Source organism: Pyxicephalus adspersus, chromosome 9, assembly GCF_032062135.1.
Source record: "Pyxicephalus adspersus chromosome 9, UCB_Pads_2.0, whole genome shotgun sequence".
NCBI classification, from domain to species: Eukaryota; Metazoa; Chordata; class Amphibia; order Anura; family Pyxicephalidae; genus Pyxicephalus; species Pyxicephalus adspersus.
The window spans coordinates 1656134-1680597 of NC_092866.1; the positions used below are offsets into that span (position 1 = coordinate 1656134).

Genomic DNA, 24464 nt, shown 5'->3' on the forward strand with positions numbered 1-24464 from the left:
ATATGCTACAGGATCCAAAAACATTACATAAATTATGTAACATTAAAATAGCTAAATCTCATTACTCATAATACAGAAAGTGCATTGTTGCCATGTTCACAAATATATAATTTATAAAATAAAATGAAATGAGCTCCCAGTGGCATCTCTCCGGCTGTGAATAACAACTGCTGAGATAACAGATCAGCCTCACAAACTGCAATGTTTTCAGTAAGTCAACCAACTTTTTGTTTTGCAATTTAAGAAGAGCAGTAACTACAATATAGCATTGTAAGATTAGCAAGTATGGCTGCAGGCATGTGCATATATAAGAACATATACATATAAGAAACAAAGCAAGCATCCGGCAAAACGTGTCGAGTACAGCGGTTACACGTATGCAGTCAACCTACTTATTTGACTGTTAATAAATCGTCGGATCTAAATTGGACCCACAAACTGGAGACGCAGTAACTGTGTTTTGTCTAGCTTGCTCTGTTTCTTATATGTATATGTTGTTTCGGGGGTTGGCTGATACCCATTAAGGTTTTTGAAAAAACCTGGACACTACCACTATATCGTTCATTTTTTTTTTCCGCCATATATAACAACAACCATGCATATAAACAATGGTTTTGAAACATTATAGGCCTGGCCCAATGTTATTCTTTATCATGTTTTAAAAATTTTAATTGAACAAAAGATTAGATATTGGTCCATTTTAAAGTTCTTTCTGCATTTGCTTCCATAGGAAAGATGAAAATGACAGACAAAGGTATGCAGAAAGAAAAGCACATATAGATAATGAAAGAGGATTTAACAAATAATAGAAGAGTGAAATTACAATTTCTGGAAAAAGATAACATAGGCTAAAGCAAGGAATCAGCAAAATGTGATGAAATATTACAAATGAGGAATAATCTTAGCAAGTAGACAGTGAAGAGTTCCAGAAAACAAGCTAGGATAATACTCGGCGATAACACAGTGTGAAACGGCCGGAAAAGCCAACAAATGGGCTCTAGCTGCTGACATTCTGCCCCAAAAATCGGCTTGACACAAATGATCCGGTAAGATAGATGCTCTGGAAACCATTTGGTCTTGGAGGGAAAAAGCTATTTAATATGGGAGGAGATACACAAAGGCCAGAATAAGTCTGGCAGAAAAAGTTCAATAAAACAAAAAAGCATGCAGAATAAAAATAAAACCTAAACAGTAACAGCATTGTTTTCTTCCTGAGAGTCCCAAATTGCATGTTAAATGAATAAATTAATATTATTGGCCACAAAATCTCTGTTTTAAGTGCACATTAACACTGTATTTAAATTGAGAGCAGCTCAATCACGATGCAACCTGCTACATAGGGCTGTACTTGTTTTATTTGTACAACAGAATGGTTTCCATGAAACATAAAATCATAATACTGCATACCTAAAAGTTCCCAAAAAATGGGAACGTTTGAAGCAGCTACCCTGTTTCCCCTATGATAAGGCACTGTCTTATATTTTTTGAAATGTCAAAGTATGCCCTAGGTCTTATTTTCAGGGGGATGTCTTTTTTTTCCATGAAGAAGACTACAGTACACATTTATTTTTGAAAATCACTCATGTGCCATTGATTGTCCCCTTCTGATCACTTTGTGCCATTGATTGTGCCATTGATTGTCCCCTTCTGATCACTCATGTGCCATTCATTGTCCCCTTCTGTTCACTGACTCACTTTTTTTTGGCTTCTACGGCCAGATAACAGACTCCGTTAGGTGTTAGGGCAGGGCTCAGCAGCTTGCTTGTCCTTCCTGGTGCAGAGTTGCGGGCACGTGTGCTGGCCTTTGAAGTTACTTTCCGTTTTGCTCTGCACTGCAGCCAGCATAAAGGAGTCACACAGAGGCACACGGTGGCAGGTATCGGTGGGTGTCCTATTTGCGGGGGGGGAGCTTTATTTTTATTTTTGAGCAAAAATCGGGGGGTGGCTTATTTGATGGGGATGCCTTATCATCGGGGAAACAGGGTATCAGCAAATGCTGTAGTGACCAGGTTTACTAGAAGAGACACAAAGAGGACCTATGCCATACATTTCGCCAAAGAGCATTTATAATATAATATATGGAAATGGCACCTTTACTCCCATAACTTTACTTATTACCCTGGAGACTTGTTATATGTGAAGTATACAGTGAGAGGCCAGCAGAAGCTTGATATTGTTTGATCTAATTTAAATGATGGTTCCCAAACTAAAATGGAAGTCCATTCTCAGGTGGATTTTTATTAAGAGGGTCAGAAGCATGCATAGCTCAGTGTACAATGCCTGGAACAACTCTGCTCTCCCTGCAGCTGCCAGGACTAAATAAACTCCTGCATGTCTGTGCAGGAGTTACGTCATCCAGGCCTAGCCAATCAAGATGGCCTAAGAAAAGCCATGGAAAACCAGGAAGAAAAGAAATAAGAAGATGGCAGCACCCACAATGGAAAGGAAACAGGTGAGTGTGTTTTAAAAATTGAAATCAGGTAGATAAAGTTATTTTATTGCAGAAGCAACATCACCTGTACGGACCTGCTTCATCACATTTTGTTTTAAAAAAGAGGTTTAGTGCCATTTTAGGTTTGTTGGGATCCACATCAAGGATATCTAAATTTTCAGCTCTGAATAAAGATAAATAGCACAGTACTTTGCAGATAGGAGGGTTAGATACATTGGAAAAGATTGTTGTTTGGAAGCATGGGACATCCTGGAATTTATAATGTGTGAAAACAGAGGCAAATCCACAAATAAGAGTTTTATTATCGATGAGTGATCCATATCCAAAGTCATAAACAAAACACAATGTTTTGTCTGCTCCAGAATAAGTTATTTGTTAGGAGTATCAGACTTCAGAGTTTACATATCATGTGAAAATGTGACAAACAGGCCACGGAGCGACAAATCAAATGAGGGAGCAAGCTGTGAGTCATTAAACTAAGTTGATGTAATTATGAACATTCTAACTTCATGAATATGATTTGGTTGTCACCAGTGGTGCTGTAACAAAGACATATGTATGCAGGAGCTGGGATGGAAAGAATAAGATAACAGTGTGATAGGAAGGCTGTGTGAAGACAATACAATCCATAAAGAAACATATACAAAGGACGGGAGTAAGTTCCTCTGGGACTGATGGAAAATACACCTTTGCCTCTTTTTCTCTAAGACAGTATTATATAAAATATGTGTTGTTTTGCTTACATTATTGTCCTATGCACTTGAGATTTGGTGAGGTTCGTCCTGAGCTGCTCATGATTTCCTGAGTTCCCACCTTACTTGGGGACATTCAGTTCTTACTATAGGTCTCCACAACTTTTCTTCACGAAAAATAAAATTAATATTAGTAAATAAAATTAGACAATATGGTTGCTAATTGTTTCTATCTCTGTATTTACCGGTAGTTATTATTATTATTATTATTATTATTATTAATATAAGTGATTTGTTTTTACTTTCATCACTATATTATTTTTATGAATTGTTTTCTGTTATTCTGAAGTTCTGCATTTCCTATATACAATTATTAAGTGTCTTAATCAGGACTTGTTTTGCAACATTTTGAATGATGTGTTCAGATGTTGTTCTCTGGTTTGTATAATAGCAAAGAAAAAAGTTACCAAGAAAGGCTGTAGAAAAAAACAACCCAGTTCGACAGCGATCACCCTTTCCACATCCAGGGTTAGTGCCAAAGCCAGCTCTCTGTAGATGCCAAGCTAAAGACGGTGGAGCAGAGCAAAGCTTGCCATGATACAAGGTGTGGCTCTAATAGATTGTTTAGCTATTGCCAGAATTAATAAATATAATTTGCTGTTTTATTAGAGAACAGACTTCTAAGCCCCAAGATTTAATTTCTGTCTGGCGACAAATTACAATTCAAGCTGTGGCGTTTCATAGTGTTTAAATGGCTGGAGAGGTTTTGAATTCAATAAAATATATATTCAAAAAATGAAGTAGATAAGTATGTGCAAAATGACACCCAGAGGAAATATGAAAGGCCGGAATGAAGACATATAAAGGATGAGTGAGGGTGAAATGCACACAGTGTGTGTGTGAAAGCTACCACTACTGTCACAGACATTACTAAACATTTCCAAAAAACAAATCTTAGCAAAAAATAATAAAGATACTGGATTCATTCAATAATAAATCATATACACATGAAACCAATTCTGCTATTTTATGAGAACGTCTTATAAGTTTGGATGACTTTTAACGTCTTCTTTGTATAAGTTTTTTTAACATCTCTTTTTTAGCCACAGACTTCTGTCCCCCATGGAAATAATACTTCACAAGTGGATATACTTGATAAAAGATACAAGAAAAATAAATACAATTCTCAAGATAGTGAATAGAAAAGGAGGAGGTTTCAGGCAGGAAGTCAGATTAACTGGGAAGCAATTTATTGGTGGTCTGCAAAACAAAGATACTCTATTGGTTATCATTGTATGTTGATGTGAGATAAGGACATCTTTTTTCAAAGTCCGTCAGAGGATAACAAGTTCTATGTGTGTTCAAACAATGCTCCAAACGCGTTTCGCAGGTAGAATATTCTGCTTCTTCAGAGGGAGAGGTGAATGTGTGAACCACCACCCCCCAAAAAAAGCAGAATCTTCTATCTGGTAGAGGTGAACCCTGAAACTATAACATTTCCACCACCACATTTTGAAGTGGGTATGGGATTGTTCTACTGAAATATAGTCTTCAGTTTGAACAAAATATGTAGAAAATTGATGTAAACAATTCTATTAATGTTTTATTAGTCCATGGCATACTGTTCCCAAAAGGCCTGGCCTGTGTCCATATGATCCATGGTAAACTGTAGTCCTGTTTTTTTTCCCGGCACCTTGTGTTTAATTGCTGACTTTCAAATTGTAGATGAATGCACAAACTGTTGCATCAGTTACCATTGGATCTTATATTATAAATTTGGGACTCTTTTAGCATCAGCCAGCTCTTGGGCTGAATTTCCTGGGCCAGCCGGTAGTGGACAAAAAAGTCATTTGAAATCTACACCACTAATAGATTTACACTAGAATGAATATAATGAATGTATTGAAACCCCATGTAATATTTGAAGGCATCCACAACCTTTTTTTGTAAGGGTCTTGAAGTTGGAGAATTCCACCCACCCAGTAGTGAACCGCAGGTACTTGACCCAGTGTAGGACCTTACTCTAGAAAATCTAGACATTTTCTTTTGTTTTCAGGAGGGGATTCCCTGCCTGTTCAGAAAGAATTAATCTTGTTATTTATTTTTTTGAACATATGCAATCCTTCTTGCTCTCCGTGGGTGAAGAAAGTTCCATTTACATTCCAAATGTCATTATAAGTGCCAGGGATCAGATGTGTTGGACAGGATAAAGGAACTGATTTCAAGTGTTGTAATATATTTAGCTTAACGGATATGTCTACATCTCAGCACATGATGTTTCCAATCAACACGTTGAAAAATAGGAGGTTGGCTTATAAAAGTAATTAGATAAATATTGATGCACGGTATGTAACCAATGGTGGAAGTGGATTGAAGCAATACATCTCCAACAGTCTTTAAATATACATTAATTAGTTGATACATAAATTGATTTATTTGTATCTTGATATTTCTTTATAAAAAACAAGCAAGCTCTTTATTTGAAGCATTGGGCTTTTTTTTTTTAATTTTGAATCTCCTTAATACCTTCAGACACTGTTTTGTGTGTACACAAATGGCATTATTTATAAAAGCTGTTTAACATCAGAGAAAATAGGACTATAATGGGGGAACGTAGGTGATCCAGCGAACCTGGAATGGATTTCTTAAAATTTCATTTCTATTAGTTGGCAAATGTTTTCAATCCTGGACTAGATCCATTCCAGGTTTGCTGGATCACCCAGGAGCTTTATTCAGCCCCAAAATTCTTAAACTTTAGAGTATGCTGCCACTTCAAGGAAGAATGGATACTAGTAAAAGAGCAAACAGCAGGCCAGCAAAGGTACAACCCCTCCCTATTACCAACATGTCTCAGTATTGTATCAAAGCATTTCGGAAACTATATTCATACACACCAGTGTGGGGGGAAAGTGTGGATTTAAAAAGAAATACACTGTACAAAGTCCTATTTTTTCTTCCTCCGTTGAGGAACACAGGAAGTCTAAAACCTTACAAGCAGTAAGCTACAGTAAACAGTTGCTAAATAATCTAATGTAACAAGTGGGAACTAAAAAAAATGCAGGAAAGGACCTTACACCCAAAGCTGGGAGCAGATGAGGCAGAACGTGGGATAAAAAGGCCAGAAATTGTGACAATGACCCCAATTTGTGTCTGGAGTTGGGTTTTAAGATCTCATTAGGAAGAAATACATTTGTAGTAGTGAGATCTTTATTGATTTGTATCATTTATACCTGCTGCAGTTCAGCTTTAAATTACCTGTGATTCATGGCATGGTAACTGTATTTACATCATCATTGCAAACTGAAAAGTTGGGGAGAGAAGACTGACCAAGAAAAGTAGCTGCAAATATTTGACATTACATCAAAATATGAGAGAAAATGCTGCAAATATTACAAAATGCTGCTTCATACAAGCAAGGTTTTGTTCTCTAAGCTCCAGTTTCCAGTATGGTTTTCTTAATATCATAATGAACATGACAAATTGCCTTGGCACAAACTTTAAAGTAACCTAAAAGGAGAAAGTGTGGCTATTACGGTTGGTGAATGATTGCCTTTTCCCCAACACACAAGTTAAAGTTTTACTTTATGCATAAGATATTTCCTCTTTCGTGCACCATCAGTGTCGGAGCAGACTTTTCTCTCCTAATAGAGGGGATAAGTGTGTTATTGAACGGCAGATAAATATCTGTTTACCAAGGCACCTATATAAACAGAAGTGTGTGCACATGCACTTTCATATTTATACAGTTACATATTTTATAAAATACTCCCTAGACATCCTGTTACATAAGCCCGTTCCAGAGAATCTCAGAAATCCATCTGGACTGCGAGTATCCGTCACACCAACCGCCAAGAAAAACAAAGTTATGAATCACCATCGAGGCTATCGGCTCTTCCAAAGAAGCTTGTGGCTTTGTAAATGAAGGTTTAAGAAGGAAAGTTAAATATGGCATTTCACCTAGCATTTGATTTTTTTTGATTTTTTTATTTTTTTGACAAATGACAAATTAGCCTTCTTTAGGCATACATATGGCACTACATCGGCCTCTATGCTGACGGAGCCATGATATGACTGAACTTTTTTTTTTTTTTCAAAATGAGGAATCCTGCCAAGACTTTGACTTATTATGGCAGCATTTATAAGATGTTCTACCATATCTTCCATATTTATCAGCAATAACATTTATCTAGAGATTAAAATTATAATACTTACTAAGCTATTTTCCTGAAATATATTACCCTTCAGGATTAAACCTATTGAAATATTACAGTCTTCTCTTTAAAAGTACTTTTTACATGACAATTTCTTCATCAGGGATTCTGCAGTACCCCAGGCCTTGGCAGGAAGTCCCCAGGGATTCCATTACAATCCACCATAGCATTGATTTTATATCGGTTTAATGGTGGCTTCATTACCCTGACACATCCTCACTGGAAGATTTCCCCTCTATTCTCAATATATCCGTCATCTGGGAATCTGGATAGACCTCAATCACCAGTTTTTTGGAAAGATGGCTTATGGTCTGACTGAGGCTGAGGAATTCCCTTTTTAAGGATGATTTGTAGTAAAGCTGCTGCAACTGGAGGAGATCCTATACAAAAAAAACACACAAGTGTGAATGGGAGCTCATACATGTTGTTGTAAAATGGCCAGTGTATCTGCTTAGTAAAATGCGATTGCATGGTAGCCCCAAGGTTTACAGGGTCAGGAATCTGATCAGGAATCATCTTAGATGTATAGCCAGGACATGCTGCCAACTCAAAATTGTGTGAAATGTCTTTGTATGCTGTAGTGTTACCAATACCCCTCAATGCAAGACAACCAAACTCAAAATTTATGTAGGGATTTCATTAACCTTTGGACATTTAGTGTAGCAATGTTAAAAGTTTGATAAGAAGAACCCTATTTATTAGGTCAATATTCACCTCACTCTGGCAATGCCGGTTATTTCCTATACTGTACATATTTGTATACATGATGAGTGCAGTTTAGTATAATTCGTTGTACAGTATCTGAAAAAGATGAGGAAATATAGGGTGGTGAATTAGAACCCTACGTGCGATCACTGCAGATTTTAATATGCTTTTTACTCTTACATCTCTCCCATCCTTATCCGCTTGTGGCCTCTTTTTTGGCCGGCTATTACTTTTGGCCAGTCGGCAGGCTGGAACAGTTTCTTCCTAATGGAATATTATAACAGATACACTGTTATAACAACAATTACTGAGAAAAGAGGAACAGAATGGCAACAACATATGGGACAAGACTTAAGATCCGTGAGCAATGCCAGGGTGTCATAATTGGCATTTGGTCGGAAAAAACTAAAGGTTGAATTAAAAAAAATGAGGCACGTGCAAGACTGACAGACAACTGCAGAAAGAAGCTGTTCTTACAATGTTAACTCCTCATTTAATAATGATTTGAACATTTTTGCACAGTTTTGATTCCCAGATTGTTCTGACCTAGGATTCCGGTGCTATCTAGGGACATGGCACACAGGGATAAACATAGCTATTGATGTTGGATGTCATTTTATAAAACACGCAGACTCATAAAGCTTTATGCAGCTACAACAGGTCTTTAAGACATTGTGATCATTTTACAGTACACAAAACCAGCCAAGGTGGATGGCAGTAAAATCAGAAATTTGTCTTACAAGGTTTCTTGGATTTTTACCAACAATAACTGTTGTTTGTGATGTAAGTATCAGAACGGAAAGGCGTAGACAGCAATAAAAACATTGTCAATAGTTGTAACCCTCCCCAACAAAAATGGAGTTTTCTGGAGAAATTTTTATTTGCTTCCTATCCTAATAGGAAGTGATAAGAAATATCTCCCATATGAGATACTTTAACTCTTCCTGCTCTTTCTATAAAACAAAGGCAAAATGTCAGCTTCAGAAGCTACTGACTTGACAAAACCATATTTTAGGTTTAAAAAAAAAAAAAAGTTATTGCTTTTTAGTTAACAAAATATATTATATGGTTAGGGATTAAAGCTGTAAAAGCCATTTCCCCCCACCGGCGAGATATATAATTTGTATCTGTCCTGTTTACCATTGGCCGTGAGCAAAAGCTGATGGAAATTATTATAGTCAACCGGTGAGAAATAGAGAACTGAAGGACTGCTCATTCTTTGGAGAGATCTTTCATAACTTCCTGTAGTGTCTTGTGACAGGAATTAAAGGAATTCTCCCCAAGGGAACACAGGCAGTGAAAGTAAGGACTGGGGTATTCTTTATGAAATATGCAACAGTGAGCTAAATGCTGCTGTCAGTTTGGACCCCTGCAGACTCATATAGTCAAAAGATCGGCCCTGTGTTTCTTTTGCAGTTTTTCTTCTGCCTAGGAAGCACACTAAAGGAACACTTGACCTGGGGACTACAAGTCTCAGGATCCATTGCAATTTGTGTACTGTGCAGGGAAGAGGATCCAGGGGCCAAAACCAGCTACAGCTGGTGAAGGGAACAGATGTTCCATTTTAAGCCAGCTTCCCTGTGCCACTTGTGTGTGACTCGGAGCATTACCGGCCTGAAGTGTGCATATTATGGAGGCTTCACTATGCAAAACCTTCAGGGAGATTTTGAAAGGCAATGCAGCCACCCTTTATAAGATACAACTTCATCTTACACAGCAATGACATAGATGTAAAACACTGAAATAAAGTACATGAGGCTACACGTTTAACATCTGTTAGGTTTGGTAACACTTTAATATTAATGTCTCATAGATGTTTTCCATATGTTGTACTAAATGTCCTTTAAACCCTTTTTTTCTCATATGTTGAAAACTACTGGGCTGATTTGAAGTTGTCATTGCTCTGTAGGTGGCCAAACCAATCTTCAACTTATCACAAAATGTTGTCCATAAAAACCAGGACTTTTTTTTTTTACCAATAAACCTGAAGACATTTAGGTGATGAGATTTAGAATAATTATAAAGAAGAACCCCTTTGCAGGTTTCTTAGATATTGCATTACCACTGCTGGCTATAGTGCAAAACCTGTCACCTATCCTGCACCTTGCACATAAGGCAAAGACTGTCTCGTGGGCATATCATAGTAAAGAAAATCCTCTCTTAGATAGAAGCTTTCCCTTGATTCCTATTGAAATGTTACCAGGACATCAAGAATATAGTGGACACAAACAGAAAATGTTTGCCATAGACATCCATCAGCACATTCTGATAGCCACAGGACATTTTGTCAAAATAATGCATTTTCCCAAAATATAATTGCAAAGATCTTTACTGGTGACTGAATAAATAATACAATCACAGGAAACGGGAAACAGAACCAGCTATTCCTCATTTAATTTTAACTTAATAAAAAACAGGCAGAGGCCCGACTGCATTTTACAAAGCCAGGTTTTATTTGAAGAATGTTGCATAACTGCAGCATTGTTGAACGGACATGGCGCTGCCTGGCCCCAGATAAACCACTGCTGTAAAGTGGTGACGGGTTCTCATTGACTCCTCCAGCATTAATAATATACCATAAAAAAAAAAAATGACCTGTCAGTGATATACCATACACTTGTAATACAACATTAACACATGGTGAAGCAAGAAGCGAAGAGCTGCAGAGCTTAACGCCGGTCAAATAACAGAGAGGAAACGTCTCTACCACATGTTCACAATGCAATTTGGCACAAGCGCGTATACAACACCGCCCGCTGACAATGACCCTTACCCAACCCACCTGCCTTACACATGAACTCCACAGAAGAAAGCCTCTGTTTCTGCGGCCTCGCAGAGTCGGCCGCAATTCAACAGTGCTCGCTGGTGATTGCCTATCAAAATAAGCCCAGTTCCCAAAAGAGAAAACAACACCTTTGGTGGGAAGGATAGTAGGAAGACACAAAAACGCAGCCTTTTGTACAAGAAGCACTCGTGAATTGCAAATAGCTTGGCCTCTGTCCAGATGTTTTGTTAGAAATACTACAAGTCATTTATTCTGGCCAAGCTCCCTCAATTCAAAATCGCTCACGGGTATTTTATTGCTGTCCCTAGAGAACCGGGGCTTAATAAACTGAAATAGAGACAGTTCTGATTGACACTGAGCTTTTAATCCAATAAAATTATAATACTTTTTTGTTTTTATCTTGCTTTAATTTTATCTTCTGTTCACATCACCAAAAATTACATTTATCAGATCTCCTAAGGCAGCAACAGATGCACAATTGTTAGAGAAGAAACCAAGGCCTGACTGCATTAGGATAAGGACCTTTTTATTAAAATAAAACACCAACACATCTGATTGCAAATGGCCAATTCTTTCAGAATAGGTTTAGTACAAACTGTGGTTTAAAAATGTAACTACTGACACTTTGCAACATTTTACCTTATGACTTTTTTACAAAGTTACAATGTTGAAGTCAGAATACTTCCGGAGGAGACTGAGAAAATGTTTTCTCCCTTCTGCAGCAGATCCATGATATCTCAGTTTTGGCAAAGTCACTAATTGGAGCTTAAGGACGGATTTTTATTGATAAACGGTGGAGATTTTGTCAACAAATTTTTGCTGTATGCTGTGACATGTCAAGGAGTTACTCGTGCAAACGTGTAAAGCTGAAATGTCTTCATAAGAAGCGGAACCAGAAAACGTTCAGGACTTTCCTTCATGATTCAAGTTCTCCTTTCATTTTCTTCACTGGACTGAAGCGGTTACTATTGTAAGTCCTTTGTGGATTATTTTTACAGAAATTTACATATCACAGCTGTAAAATGCTTTCAAACAATTTTATTAGTACATATTCCATTACCAACAGTCCATAAACAGCTGACTCCCTTGTATATAGATAATATCCAACAGGAAACCGCCCTTTCTGCCCCGGATTGCTGCCAGTGACAGAATTTATAGCCTGACTGGTGAGTTACACTGGGGGGGACTGTCAGCAAAGGCGATCGTATTCGCTGACCAAAAGGCCGAGGCTTCAGCCTAAATCCTGCAAATACTTAAGATGTTGCTCCGATGACTGTGACAACTTAATCCGTGCGGAAAGATGGTACTGGCACAAGCAGCTTCCTGTACTAGAACACATTTAGCTATGGTTGCAGTAATTAGGTTTTTGTAGCTGCAGAGACTAAGCTGTGATTGTGCATACCCTGGGTGCAGGAGACATTCTAGCTCAGAGACATATCCTCATCATTGTGGATAGCCCAAATATAAACTTCGCTCCCTCTGTGGTGTAATGGATACAGTACGTGAAAACTGTGAAGGTAAACAAACTTTCATTTGGAAAAATTCTTCCTGGCAGATTTATGGGCAGAGCTTGGCATCAGATGTTCGGAATTAGAAAAAGATTTGTGTGAGTTTCCCAGTTTAATATGAAAGAAATTCCAGCAAGGACGCTCTAATGACCTGCTGTGTGATGGCATAAAAGCAGTCCAGAGAGGAGAGGTCTCTTGGTCTGAACGCACTATTGTGCTTTGCTCTTTTAGTTTTCTCCATTAATTTCTTCTCTTTTACCAGCAGTGCTCATAAAGATGGAACCGCTTCCTGGAGGATAAAGGATTACTTCTGTCCATTTAAATTTTAATATATATAAAAAATGTATATGTATATACACATATTGCATATAGCAAAAACTTTGTGTTATCTGAATAGCCCTTTTAGGTGCTTAACTTCAAGTATGTGGACCCAAAGGACTAGAGCTGGACAAACTCTTCCACACTATACAGGAAAATACATTTTGTTGAAATGTGTTTTAGTTAGAGGGTTTTCCCATCATTTCCTCTACCAAAAAGGGGGAAATTCCTCTAGTGGGGTCATAGCCCCCAGCACAAATCTGGCAGGGCTTTTGTCCCTTACCCCGATTTTAAATAAAGGGGCTATGCTCTCTTTACTATTGCTGTAATGTAGGCCAGGGAATGATAGCATTTAATGCTTTCTTAACATAGACCTTGCATAAAATACAAAGTCTACATCCTATGAAACTCCTAACTTTTCCCCCAGTGGAAAAATGTTCCAGTTAACTTACCCAGGTAAGGGTGGTATTAGTGGGCCTTTTCCTGGCATAAAGGATCCAAAATGTCACCAGAAATCACTTTACAAAGCAGGATAAATGTTTAGCAAGAGGTCTGCTGATCCAGCATTCTGGAAGAAGGCCCAGGAATATCACCCACCCTGGAGGAATGTAGAAAGTGACAATTCCTTCATGTAGCATTACTTACTGGGGAGGGCTACAAAAGAAGTACTTTAGCATTGAAGGTAACCTGTACCTTCAAAGTTATTTTTGTAGGAAAACTTACCAGAAAATTTCCTAGAATACAAAAAACAAGAAGACCGAAACTTCCAATACTGAAACATAAATGTATCCAATGTACACATATTTACTTATTATGTGTGAAAGGACATGGTTGAGAATGACAATGTGCGAGTACAACAGCGCTTTTTATTTTAATATGAGTCAGTTTACAGAATTCTTTTAACAGAATTCCATCAGAAACCATGGACACTTCAGTTGACTTGCAGCTTTACTTTACTTTTAGCATTTTAACATTTAAGATATTACCCGTATCATTCGGTGACAGAAACATGCTGTACTGATATATTTATTTTTAAATGTGAATAGATTACTAGATTTCAGCAGGCAAGAGATGTTTCATTAATCAATATATTCCCTGCAGCCAGAGACCCTCATCCTATATTTAAAGAATATTAAGAAAAGGTAAACAATCTTAAGATATAATAATGATAGAGGATTAAAAAGGGAGTTACCTGCAGGGGATATGAAAAGAAGTTTTCAGTTTTGTATATTTAATCATGTCAGGGATATAAATTGTATGGCTAGAAACCAAAGGTGTGAGGCTCGTTAAATCAGCTCCTTGGGCAAACAGACTGACAATTCTGCTGAGGATGGAAATTTGGGAAAAAGGGAACTGATACATGAATAAATGAAAGCCTGGAGTCAGAATGAATATCAGAATGAATTTTTGTCTTGCTAAAGTGGATCCTTCCTCTTCAGGAAAAAAAAATAGATTTGAGCTATGCTAGTGGGCATTTTATTAAAATACATCGTTTGTTTTTTTATCAGAAACACAAACATACAATGTTGCAATTATTTTGTCTTTAGATGGGGTGGCTGCCTTACTCCACCTGCCCCTTTTTTGTCATCTACTGTTTATTCTATTTTGCGATATTCTTTAACAAAAGCATTATGTAAAATTAATTTGAGTAACAAAAAGACATGTCTTGAAAGATTGCAAGGCAAAAGAAAGATGTCATCAAATGAAACACATATTACTTTAAGTGAGTTTCCTGAAAAATCATTTTCAGGTTATTTTATATTACCGGTAGTGGGGCAGCAACTAAGGCCTGACAAAATCACTTGGAATGAGGCAGCAGGAAGTTTAGAAATGTTTTGCCCCCAGGAATTATTGTTTTCCTTATAATTTACTAGCATTTGGGCTGTGTGTATTCCACATTCCTTTACTGCCCTAAACTGGAAATTTGATGAGAGAATTCTTGTTTGGAAGTGAGTTTGATTGATGTGTGCATGCCTGACTGTTTACTAGCATGACATTCTCTTCTGTGTAATTCTCCTACAGACAAATATGTATGGTACAACACTGGAGCTAACTACTCTGAGCCTGTGGTCAATGTACAGAAATCCCCTGCAAAGTTTTGCACAAAGAGGTACATAAAATGGTGTGATTTTGACATAGTGCTCATAGTGTTGGAGGCCTAAATAGATGTTTTTATCTTGCTCAGTATCTAGCAGAAAAATGTTAACAATCTGCCATAAAGTCTTAAACTGCGTAGGCACTTCCAATATTTATTGTTGGAAATGAATGACCGATCGGTCGAAAATCGTTAACAAAAAAGTTGACCAGTGGCGCCAACGAATGAGGATTGTCATTGGAAAAGAAGGACCGCCATGGCGGATCTGATTGGCCGACGATCGTTCGCTATCTATTGTGTGTATGGTCGTTCAGTGATCGTGCATGTTTCTGCAATACACTTTCTCCTTTACATGTCACTCTCTGCATCGTTCAAACAATCGTATCTAGCGTGTACACTATTGGTAAATTATATTTGAACAATGGTATTGTTATAGCATGTACAGAATTGTGCACAATACCATCGCTCAAATATAATCGTGCATAATCTTTGATCGGTCGTAATCGTTTGTTTTCTAACGATAATTATTGGAAGTGTGTACCTAGCTTTATAAAATCCTTACACTGCATACATTGACCTGAAGAGACATTAGAGATAAAACTGCCGGAAGACAAAAAGTTCCATATTCCATTTTAAAAAATGTCAGAATGGGGTTGAATGATCACTGTACCATCATTTTATGTGCAAGTTCAAGCTTAGGAAATTATTTTGAAAGAACAGTAGCTACAGAAAGAAAAAAAAAAAATTATCCCAGAATCAAAGAATTTTGGGTGCCTGATCTAAAGAAAGACTTGGAAATTAGTATATAAATCCATAATACTTCCTTATAATATCTAGTTACAATGCTTTAAATACTTCGGAAGAATATTATCTACATAACCCCTGTAAGTAGAGAGCATACATAGTGTGTTTTTTGGCCCCGGGGCCCCTCGCTGATAGGGATTCCATTCCTTGTACTCTGCTTCCAGCCAATACTTATATTTTTGCCTACTCAGGGATCTCCTAACACCAAAGTAAACTTATAGGAAAGTGTTTTTATTAGCTACTGACATTTCTTGAAGCCGACAGCAAATGCAGTTCTGCTGACGAGGCAGTCGAACAGACAAGGATTCCGCCTTAAAAAATTGTTATTTCAACGTGGTGCGGAAAAGTGATACCACGCCAATTACCAGACCAGAAGTCACTCAGGGATTCACAAATTCTCCCTCATTTAAAAAGAAATGTTAATCTTAAAGTGTATCTTAACCGAAGAAGAAAATATATGTAGTATATTGCAGCTTACCGGCCTTTAGATGGGGGGCTGCATTGCTTCCTACAGATCACTGGTCACCTACTGATCCTTTGATTGACATGCTTCCTGTTCCAGGGTGACAATGCTTACTGTACTTTACCTATTGAGAATCAGTCTAACTACACTATGACTGGAAGTGTTACAACTACCCAACTAATGCAGCTACTACACCAATGGACTAATAAGCTGTAAAATATTATACCTTTATACTTGGCTTTAGAAACAAATTAAGGCAATTTAAGTGAACTGAAAAGATGTTTTCATGCACAATTCTCTCTTTGCTGACAGACTCCAGGGTCTCTATTTACACAAACCAAAAATAAGTACAAGAGCTACAGTGTACAAATTGCCATGAAGTCATTACAACAGCCATGATGCAGTTTAGAAATAACAGTAAACATACTTATACCTTAAACTGAAAAGAATGAGGAACATTTGCAAGGAGCATTTGGCACAGAACGGATCTATGGCTGCAGGAAAAATAATGATACACAGTCAGAATGCAAATATTTAAACTGTACAACCTGCTAACGGATTTGTAATTTTGTTCAGCCTGACTGGTAGTCTAAGCAGCTCAGAACAGCCCGCTCCTTGACATTCCTACAGAAAAGTCTAGTGCGCTGTTAAATGTGGGCAATCGAGAGTTACAATCTGAGCTTGCACATAGTATCACTCACCAGTCACTGGTCCTCCAACAGTATTTGTAGACTGAAAAACTTCTTCAGTCAACTAAAAACAGATAATGATAATCTGTTGGATAATCTGAGAAGTTCTTCCAATCACACATTTCCTATTCCAACCTTTAATTTCCATACACTCACTGTACCAGATGTACCCTTATTGAAATATTATCCTCCAATACAGATACACAGATTAGGCATACATGCTCTCTTATTCTTGGTCTCAGCTACTACCAACTACATATGCAAGTGCAAATCTGGCCTTAAACTTCACTAGGTGGCATAGAGTTCCTACCTGCTTTTTAATGTACTTTCTTTTCTGCACTCCTCACCCATGCTGGAAATATGACATATACTCTGTTTTGCTTCTTTGTTTTTTGTAAGTACCCTCTGCTCCAAAACCTTTGTTTTAAGGGGAAATCAGTAATTTTTCAATAAAATGATGCCGACCTGGTTGACGACTCCTCTATTTCAACAATGTATCAAAATGTTAATACAAAAAATCCCAATTTATTCACTTCATGCAGCAGCCTGTATGTCCCTTATATTTTAAGCAATCATCTCCTATATATCTATATTTCTCTAGTGCTTAAAAGTCATTAAAATACAATAGATGGAAGACAACTGCCTCCTGTTACCAATGAGAAGGACAGAATTAGAAAATGTAGTTCAATTGGATTGAATTCTCATATATTAAGGATTACTGGCTGTTCTTTGTAGACATAATATTTGTATAGCCTGTCTTTCTCTACCTAATTATCCCCCACCCTTTACCCAAACAAAAACCCTCTTTCCATCTACAAATCTAGAACCCCCAATTCTTTCAGGCACACGTCCTCCTCCCTAAACACACTCCCTTCCTAATGTACCATCACCACCTTCACTTCTTTCCTTTCCTTTCTTTTTCCATACCCACAATATCTTCCTTTCTCAATCAAATTAAAAAAAACATAAGCCTTTTGGGTAAATCTGACACACCGGTTACCATCGTTATATGCAGATGGTTTCCTATAGGTTTATATTGTCTTATGCATTTAATTATACCCATTATCTTTATTTTTGTGTCAGTTCCACTTTAAAGAACGGAATGCACACTACATGCATTTTTTTATTATTCCATCCTGTCCTATGATCTGTCCAAATGTCATAAAAGCCATATTCCAGCCTCTGTGTTAAGGAATTTCAGAGTGTGTGTTAATTAAGTCTCATAAAATTGATTCAGACATGCTATGGAAATATTTGCAGAGTAGACGGCTGCAGGGCACGTGTTACAAATGCTAATTAAAAATGAATTTAAAGGGATTACTGCATCTTGACTTGTTGCTGCAGATCAGATGTTTAGAGTTTTTTTCAAACGTTAATTGGAAACGTATAGAGATATTTATGTTATGGAGCTGATCTCTATGAAATATGTTCCTTACCCATTTAGTAAGGGAAGTATTTTCTGTGGGATTGCAGAAGGAATAAAGCCAGATTTTTTTTATATATTCAACAAAGTAGCTTCACCCTTAAAGTAGCTTCATGCCAAAATTTCAGTAGAATGCCAGATCATCAAAGGCCAACATCTTTTAACATGTAAAGTCTTTTGCCCGCGCAGACCTGTATTCTTTTCTTTGGAGTAAAAGAAGTGAAGCAAGTGCCCACTGCCAAATCAGGAAAAAGATTGCAGCATGCCTTTAAGGACTGTACTTGTGCCCAATAAAATGAAGAGAAATGGGAATATAGAGCAATAGGCACTCGTATGACCAATGATCCCCTAGCACAGGATTTTTGTCTTACTAATTTACAATGCTTTGTTCTGCACTGTGTTTCTCTATGGATGATGCCATCTTGGTAGAGGCAGGGCTTATCTTCCTTATATCTAAAAATCTGGCAGAGTGAACAGTAAGCAGTACAGTAGTGATACCACCAAATTTCAGGAGACTTACAGAGGAAGCAGTGTCTTAGATCTCACACTACAGATATACAGTTATGAGGCTGCAGACAAACTCACATACCATAACATGCACTCGGGCACAACAATGTAAAATTATCCACTGCTGACCTCCATATAATATCTTGCAAGTTATAGCTAAAAAGACTAATAAAATACAACAAAAGATCCTACTTAACTTTGTGTCATTTATGTCAAGAAAAAACCCTCAAAGAACAGAAAGTATTTGTAGGCAGTGCACTCCTATCTCATATTATAGGTAGGGTTTGCCTTCACTTTCCACCTAATCTGGGAAAACATATCTTGATTGTACACGGGTTGTTTGTGCCAGAATGCAATCTGTTTGTTTTCACTATCCCATGTTGTTTGCTTGCTGTATATACACAAATATTTGGATCCGCCAGCCATAGTATCTCTGCTATGAAGTAAAGTGCAATTGTTACATGAAGACAGAAGGAGAGGAGTCCAGTATTGAAGACAGCTGGGAACTACATCTTTAAATTAAACACACAAGAATGGCTTTTTTTAAAAGCCAGGAAGTACCTTTGCCCCCTTTTAAGTGATCTCCCAATGAGTAAAATGGGACTGTGTGCTTCAATTTGGGTGGGAGATTATTAGTCATGATTAAGGAGGCTGGGACCTCTTTTTCTTAGATGAGGCACATTCCAGTTTTCAGCCCACTTAAAGCCCAAGGGCTTCAGGCTGAGAATAGACAGAGGCTGAGGGCAAGCCCTAGAGAAGTCGCCCTCGCTCTGACCTAGGCTGACTCCCACACAGGCATTGCTCCGGTACGGAACAACACATCCTAAAAATGACCTGCACTAATTCGAGGGCTGAAAATGACTTTGCTTTCAGAACTGACCCTAGATTGTAAGTGCATACAGCCGATGGGAACAGACTGATGTATTGTGGACTTCGGTGTTACATCACAGGGTGGGGTTTACAAAAGACATGAACCTGTCATCTTAAGCCATGGCTAAATATTACCAGGTTTTTAAGTCCAATCTATCATCATCATGTTTGTACAACACACAATTTCATTTTGTTTTTTAATACAATGCAGTTACTGGCTTGACAACTGTCAAACGGTTTGGAATGATAAAGATAAATGTTTTGACATGAAAAGTTTGCTTTGAAGGGAAAAGTAAAGGGATAGTAAAAAGTACACAAAATCTTTCTTTTTTTAATAGCCGCTGGTCCGGAAATCCAGGATGTTTTAGTCTTTAAAAAAATTATTTTATTATTTTATGAATTATATTATGTGTAATCATTACACAAAACTGATTTTTATTTAATTCGGTAGCTTCCAAGGAAAACTAAAGTATGGAGGGAGAACTTGTGCAGGCTGCTTGTGGCAACCTTACCACAGCCACAGGAGCTGTGCTCACAGCAGCTTCTCCAATGCCTGTTTCTTAATCCCTTCATCAACAAGAAGGCCCTGAAAATGCAAACTTTCAACTTTCTGAAACTTTAACAAATTATAGGTAACAAGTTAATCCCCTAATAAACTATCTCTCCTTCTTAGGGAAGAGTCTTACTTTTTCTGTATTGCCATCAGTGAAATAAGAAGTCTATGCAGCCAACAAGAAGATTGAAACTCCACTATAATGTGTGACCATTGGTAATGACTGAGAAACATATAGAGCTGGAAGTTAACCTAAAATATTTGCAACCACCTAAAACTTAAGTCCCAGTTTCTATTTTTGACCATCAAGCATCAAATTCTTTTTCACACTTACATCTTATGCCATAGATCATCAATGGGTCAAGCTGTTTTTTGCCGTGTTTGCCTTGTCCCGATAGGTTGGATACGGCCTGCACCTCGCGGTGGAAGAGGTAATCGAGAAGAGTTAGAGCCATCTTCTCCGCTGTTCGGCAATTGGTGCTGATATGTAACATATCAGCTGCTGTGATTGGACATCTCACTCGCATCTCGGGGTTGTTCTCATCACCCAGCCAGGTGCCGTTGGGGTAATCCTCTGAAAGGGAGAATAGCACAATTAACTAGTGTAAAATACCAGTATTTCAATATTTAGAGGTCAGTAAGCAAAGCCTTTAAAACATTTAGGCTGGACAAATTACTAATGACAAATCTTTCATCCACCACTAACAAAGCTAAGCTCAGAATGAACACACTGCATGTAATCTGATCACAAACCATAAATAAAGTTATAATGTACCAATGTCTGCTGCATATAGACCAAGGTTTTAACCCAGATGATTACTAAGCTTGAGGAGTTTGGTTAACATTGACAAGCAGACCAATAGTTACCTTAAATAATTGTAATGTTGATTGCATCATTTAGATGTTGAAGCTTACATGGCTGAAATAACACTGCTGATGCCTAGAATATTTGAAATAGCCAGGAAAATCCAAAACTCAGAAACTACAATGCCATTGTGAAGTTTGGTAACAGAAAAAGTATGCAGTTAAAGGGACAGAAAGTTTTACTGACTGCTGATGATGATGTTTTGGAAAAAGGCCAGGAGATATTAGTTGTTGTAGGAGACACTCAATCTCTCCGCCCTCATCAGCTGTCACAACGGATTCTTACCTAGTTGCACCAGCCTTAGGGTATACATACCGCAGGGAATTTATATATCAAACACACTGCATTTTATCTGCATAATGAAATAAGATACACAGACACCCAAGACTTCTCTTATTAATAGAGCAATGTCTTTACCAGGCACAATTTGCATTAAAAAAAACACAGGTTCTCTTTCTCTTGGTTTGTCATTTAATGTACTTTCAATAAATGAATCTAATGAATTGAATTTGGTCCTGCAATGCACTGGCTGAATACTGTAATTTTTTTATTTTATTTAGATAGGACATGAAGCAGCCCAGGGAAATGAATGTGATGAGGCTTTACCATATGAGAAACACACTGACCCCAATGACTGCACGGAAGGTATAAAATTACAGGCCAGAGTACTGCAGCTGTGTCCAACAGGGAAGGAACAGAACCACGGGCCATTCATAGATGTTGCTACATGAGAATATGACGTGAGGAACAAATGAAAATCTGTGTGCCAAACCTGACTGGACCTATTATCCAATCCTATTACAGATTTCACTACACCTGTGCAAGTTACTAAGGAACATTTATTGAACTGAAGCAAGAACTAGTATTGGATCTGAAAAACAAGGAGCATTCCTGCTATTTATTTGCCAATTACCTACTATTACCTTTTCACAGTATATATAACAGTAAAAATATAGAAATGTTGGAACACATGTCAAATAAAAGTTTGCCATATTATTCTGAGGTTTTTAAAAACTCAGATCTTGTTTTGAGAAATAGATGCCATACACTGTCACAGCTGGATATTTGGGGACATGGCCATGTTTATGCCGTCCAAAGACATTCATGTTTTAAGGCCAAGAGAAGCAGTTTGCTATGAGAAGAACACTTTCATCAGACTGTTAACGTGGGGGGGAGGGATTATGGTGGTTTAGACAACAATGCAATACATTACAAAAAATAAATATATTTTTCTGCAGATACTCTGCAGTCATTTTAAAAGGGAAAATAAAACCTATGGTCAGGCTATAAAAGCACATATGTCCATTTCGTTTCCAAAAATGTAGAATCATGTGGGATTTCCAGATTGTAGTGGCGCCCTCTTGTGGAAAACTTTGTTAGTGCCTGTCAAGTGGGAAACAAAATCAGCCCTGATTACTGCAAGCATCCCAATAGGAAAATGAATGAAATTCTGCTTGAAGGATTGAAATGGAAAAGAAACTGACAATATTACATTGTTGGAGGTTTTAAGAAAACTAACATAAGAAACAAGAGCTAAAATACCACAAAAAGGTGCCTGATGATTCATAGAATCAAAGTGGTATGTATTCCAGAGAAGCCAATCAAGTGTGACATGAAGCAGAACAGGAAAATCCTGACAAGTACAAGCTTCCATTTTATTCCCAGAAGTGAATCATACAGCACAGCAAGGCCTCGAATATTTCCTCAGTCACATTTCCAATGGAAATAATATGATACAATATAAACACATTTTGACAGTTCTTAGAAAGGGTTAAGCTGCTTGGTAATCACTAACGAGAAGCTGTCAAGATAGAGATGTCATACAAAGTAGAGAACAATATGCAGCTTTATTTTAGGTACAATATGTAAATCCTAACTAAGCAGCATGTGATGCCCGTAGATTTGTCATTATTGTTACCCCACCGTTACACTACGAGCCCCAAGCAATAATATGGAAGTTACAACAACAAGTCAAGCACAGACTCTCCAACAATTTCTATCCCCTGGAAGATGCAGACTGTAATATTTTATTATTGGATATGTTTCAACAAATTTATCAATTTGTATTATTAATTTTCATTTATGCAATGGAAGAAATCCTCAGACAATCAACCAAAGTCAGGACTAAATAAATAACAAAACCCAAAGTGTTGTTATGTGGCCCTCTCATAGTGGGAGATGACACAACCACTGACCACACTCATGGTTCTATAAACAGAATTTACAGAACTTTGCTGTACAGCAGAGATTAGACTGGGGGAGGGAAAAGCAGCATAAGAGCCAGTAAGTAACTCTGCTGTGCAAGGAGCGTGCAGGAGAAGAACGGGTGAATGAGAGATGAACACATCCGTCCATTGCTTAATGCTAACAAGACCTGCAAATGCAAATCCTTTAGCAGTAAAAAGCACTCCTGCGTATGTATTTTTGTAATTTGTGAATCTAGGTTTTTGTCTGGATTGAAACTTTAATTTATTTAAAATAAATATTTGTAGTAATTAACCATGGTTCTTACTTGTGAATAAAAATGTCAAATACTGATGATTTATATAAAAGAATAGTTTACGTATTTTGCCAAAGGGAAGCATTTTATGTAAGCTAATAAAAAGAAAAGTCTTGTGCAACCATAAAATAAATTATGCAAGTCTATATTTTGCTTGAAATAAAAATGGAAAAGTCAAAAGGAGACAAATATATCTTTCATCAAATTAATCATGCTATGTCTAAGGCCATTGAAAAACATGTCATTTAAAATTACAAAGCTCAGCTCTGCCTCTTAACTGGGTCAATGATTCATCACTAATGCTTCAAAATTACCCGTCTAACGGGCCCCGGGTGAGATGCTAGCAAGGGCCAATGCCAGCAGCCTACCTGGTTATAGGCACAGAGGGCCCTAACATTTCCACGCTTCATTCCAACTGGGAAATGACTGCTCCCTCAGAAATGGAAAGTTTGAAGATGTCGAGTTAATAGATGGTTTTATCAGGATGTCGGGAAATAAACAGCAAGATGCAATGTTGACGGAACTTGCGGCTTTTATTTTGGTGGGGCTCCTATTGCTACTGTAAAGCTATAAAGTAATTTCTGGGTGGAAGCAAAAATTAAAAATAGTCCCTGGTGCTGAGTGTAAATGGCATCCTTTAAAACAAACTGACTGTTGGACAGAGTAATAAAACCTTCCGTCATCAGTGAGACTCCTCAACTATGAAGCTGGAAGAGTATAAAGAAAAGATTTTTATAGCTTGCACTGAAGTAAGCTAAAGAAATCTAGAATCACTACCATCGCTGCACCCATCAGACTTGAATACACACTTCATATGGCAGCTGATATTGTCTTTGGTGGATAGTTATACATCTGGACAATAATATAATGATATAATGAGGAGTTACTAGGGGCCAGCTACCCAAAGTAGCCAAATAAATAGTCACTTTCCTACACCAGAAAAGATCTAAAGTCCCTCTCCTCAGAGTCAGATGAATAATGGGATCTGATCCTTCCTGATCTAGCTATGAAATGAACTTTAGAA

General features: G+C 37.5%; 1 protein-coding gene across 2 annotated transcripts in view; it reads right to left on the reverse strand.

Moving 5' to 3' along the window:
• Nucleotides 1-24464, reverse strand: part of BANP (BTG3 associated nuclear protein) — a 210087-nt gene that overhangs the window by 96958 nt on the left and 88665 nt on the right. For both annotated transcript variants that reach the window (XM_072421339.1, XM_072421340.1), the window contains exon 7: nucleotides 20410-20649. In XM_072421339.1, the coding sequence (XP_072277440.1) occupies nucleotides 20410-20649 (240 nt within the window). The remainder of the gene's footprint in view (nucleotides 1-20409; nucleotides 20650-24464) is intronic.